Genomic DNA, 2,484 nt, shown 5'->3' with positions numbered 1-2,484 from the left:
CTGGATGAGGCCGGGGCCGGGCGAGCCCTGAGCTCCTCCTGCCCCCGGCGGGTCCGGACCCCGCGGGCAGCGGGAGCAGGAGCCTCAGCCCAGCGGGTCCCCGGGAGAGGGAACAGGAAAGGGCCAGACTTCCCGTGCTCTTGGGTTTCACAGCGTGGCAGGAGAGGAGAGGGACTCCTGGCCCTTCTGTTTCACCCCGCTCGGACCCCGTCGAGACCCCAGGGCCTCCAGCCGGGCCCGCATGACCCGCGCGGCCCTCAAACCAGGCCTCACACCCGGTTCTGTGCCTCTGGCAGCTCCTCTACAGCGTGGCTTCGTGTTTCTGTTCTACACAGTACCCTAACACTACAAAAACAGGAGAAAAATCATGCCTTTTCAAAATAGTAGAGCAAAATGTTCTATTTGGTTTTTTCTTTTCTTCTGGACTCTGCTGCTTTATGCATTAACTCAGCTTTTAGTGTTTCATCTTTTCTAAAGTTTGTTTTATTAAAAACAGCCTGACTTGCAGTGACTGTGGAAATATTTGACATAATCATAAAAATATGGAAGAGGTTATTCCAGTGAAAAACTAAACCAGTTAAGGCCAAACAAAGCACACTGGCCATTAAAAAAATTATATAATTGCCAAAACAGATCCGAAGCAAACGGGCACAGAGCACTCGGCTCCAGGCACCAGTTCTCCTGTTCTGAGTTGTGTGGATGATGCAGCCTTGTACCCAGTCCTAATATGGAGGCATCATGTAGTACTTCTCATCTTCATCAGCCTATTCCAGAGGAAATTATGATGGTGCTATGTTTTCTCATTTCTTGGGCTACACAAAGCCTCAAACCCCAAGTAATTCTCTAAAAACAAGGCTGGGTCTCAATTAACTCTTGGTGCCCTCCTACCTACCATGCAGTTCTGCTTCCTGGGAATCTCAAGGAAAAACAATGCAAATCAGAACTAATTGATTTTTTGTTCTTCTTTTTCTTCAGTCTGGCACGACTGGCACCAAGGGAGAGATCAAAAATTTATTTTGAGTTCACGCCTCGCAAGTCTGGGTCCTTACAACTGCAAGTAGACTTCTCTTGTGACAAATTTTCACACGTTAAGGGATTTGTAACCATTGCAGTAGCACCTGCATAATTTGATGGAATCAATCTTCCATTTCAGCATTAACATGGCAAGACATTTTCCCCTGTATAACAGCAGCAACAAGAGCAAGAAACTTTCCACAAAAACCTGTGACTTCTTACATTGCAATAGAATCAAGTCTCCTGCTTCCACAGTGCTTCATTATTTAGTCTCTAATTGTATTCTTTTTTTTTGTCATCTTGTCTAGAAAAGAATGAAGCCCCTTCCTTGTAGAAGTAGTCTTATTGTTTTATCAAATCTCATTGTATTAAGCTCCCAGTTTTGAATTTTCCATCAGATAATTAATACAGTCTATTTGTGACCACATTCTAAATGTCAATAATAAAAAACACCCTATTCATATAACTATACTCTTTTGTAATGAATTGTACATTCCATGCAAATATTTTAAGAAATCACAAGATTGAGGAAAGCTTTTTTCCTTGATTTCACAAACTTCTTACCAAACAAGCAGAACATTTCCTCCATCATTCATTTAATTCCTGTCTTTCATGACACCTATAACTCTGTGAATGGGGAGGAAAAAAGCCTGCAAAGGCTGGAAAAAGTAATGTTTGGGATCCACGACAACAATATTTCTGTAGCTTGTGGGCTTAGGCCTGTCACAGAGCGGACAACACGTACATATTCAAATCAGGACCTTAATTCCTGTGTAAGGTGAGAGAGTCCCAACCACCATGAAGCACAGGGAGCATCTTGCATTAATATCACAGTCCAGCAACAAAAGGTAACTAACACTTTCTGCCCACTAGTGTAAAGGTCACTGGAGAAAAAGGAACATTTGTCTTCCAACCTTCCCGATGTATCTCGCTCAGAGGTAACCCCTACTCCACACCTCTGCCACAGTGTTTGCACAAAGATACCCCCTGGCTTCCCCATCCAAACCAGGTACCCTGTCTCACCTGAAACACACTTTTGAGTAGCCCTATGGCCTCTCCATGACTGCAGCCCAGGTAACCTCTCCAGGGACTGCTGGGACAGCTAATGACCAACAGGGCACAACAGTCACCACCTAGCTGCCCTTCTGAAGTAGGGTGTGAGGCAGTAACTGTGTACAAATAGCCCAGCCAACCCTAAAAATTTGGATTCCTTATCTGACTTACAAAATTTTTAAAGCAGAATTAGTAAGACAAAAATTCTCAATCACAGAGCTGTCAGGAGTTCAATATGGACATCTTTTGTCTGAAAGGTGATAGGATTTCAGAAAGTCTGATGCATCCAGACACGACCACAAATTCTTACTGAAAAAAAATACACAAGAAACCATAACAAAACTTTATATTCCTTTTTAAAAATAAATCTAAGTTGCAGATAATTAATTTGCCTTTTGTGGTTGCCAGCAACATTGG

The 2,484-nt window shown here is 43.3% G+C and overlaps 1 protein-coding gene across 1 annotated transcript in view; it reads left to right on the top strand.

Moving 5' to 3' along the window:
* The window catches only part of LOC104385576 (protein-glutamine gamma-glutamyltransferase E-like), a 14,950-nt gene extending 13,824 nt beyond the window's left edge, over positions 1-1,126 (top strand). The window contains exon 13 of the mRNA XM_009994043.1: positions 976-1,126. Coding sequence (XP_009992345.1) covers positions 976-1,126 — 151 coding nt within the window. The remainder of the gene's footprint in view (positions 1-975) is intronic.
* The last annotated feature ends 1,358 nt before the right edge of the window (positions 1,127-2,484 follow it).

The sequence above is a fragment of the Chaetura pelagica genome, unplaced genomic scaffold (assembly GCF_000747805.2).
Source record: "Chaetura pelagica isolate M959 unplaced genomic scaffold, ChaPel_1.0 scaffold493, whole genome shotgun sequence".
NCBI classification, from domain to species: domain Eukaryota; kingdom Metazoa; phylum Chordata; class Aves; order Apodiformes; family Apodidae; genus Chaetura; species Chaetura pelagica.
This window is presented reverse-complemented; position numbering and strand designations above follow the sequence as displayed.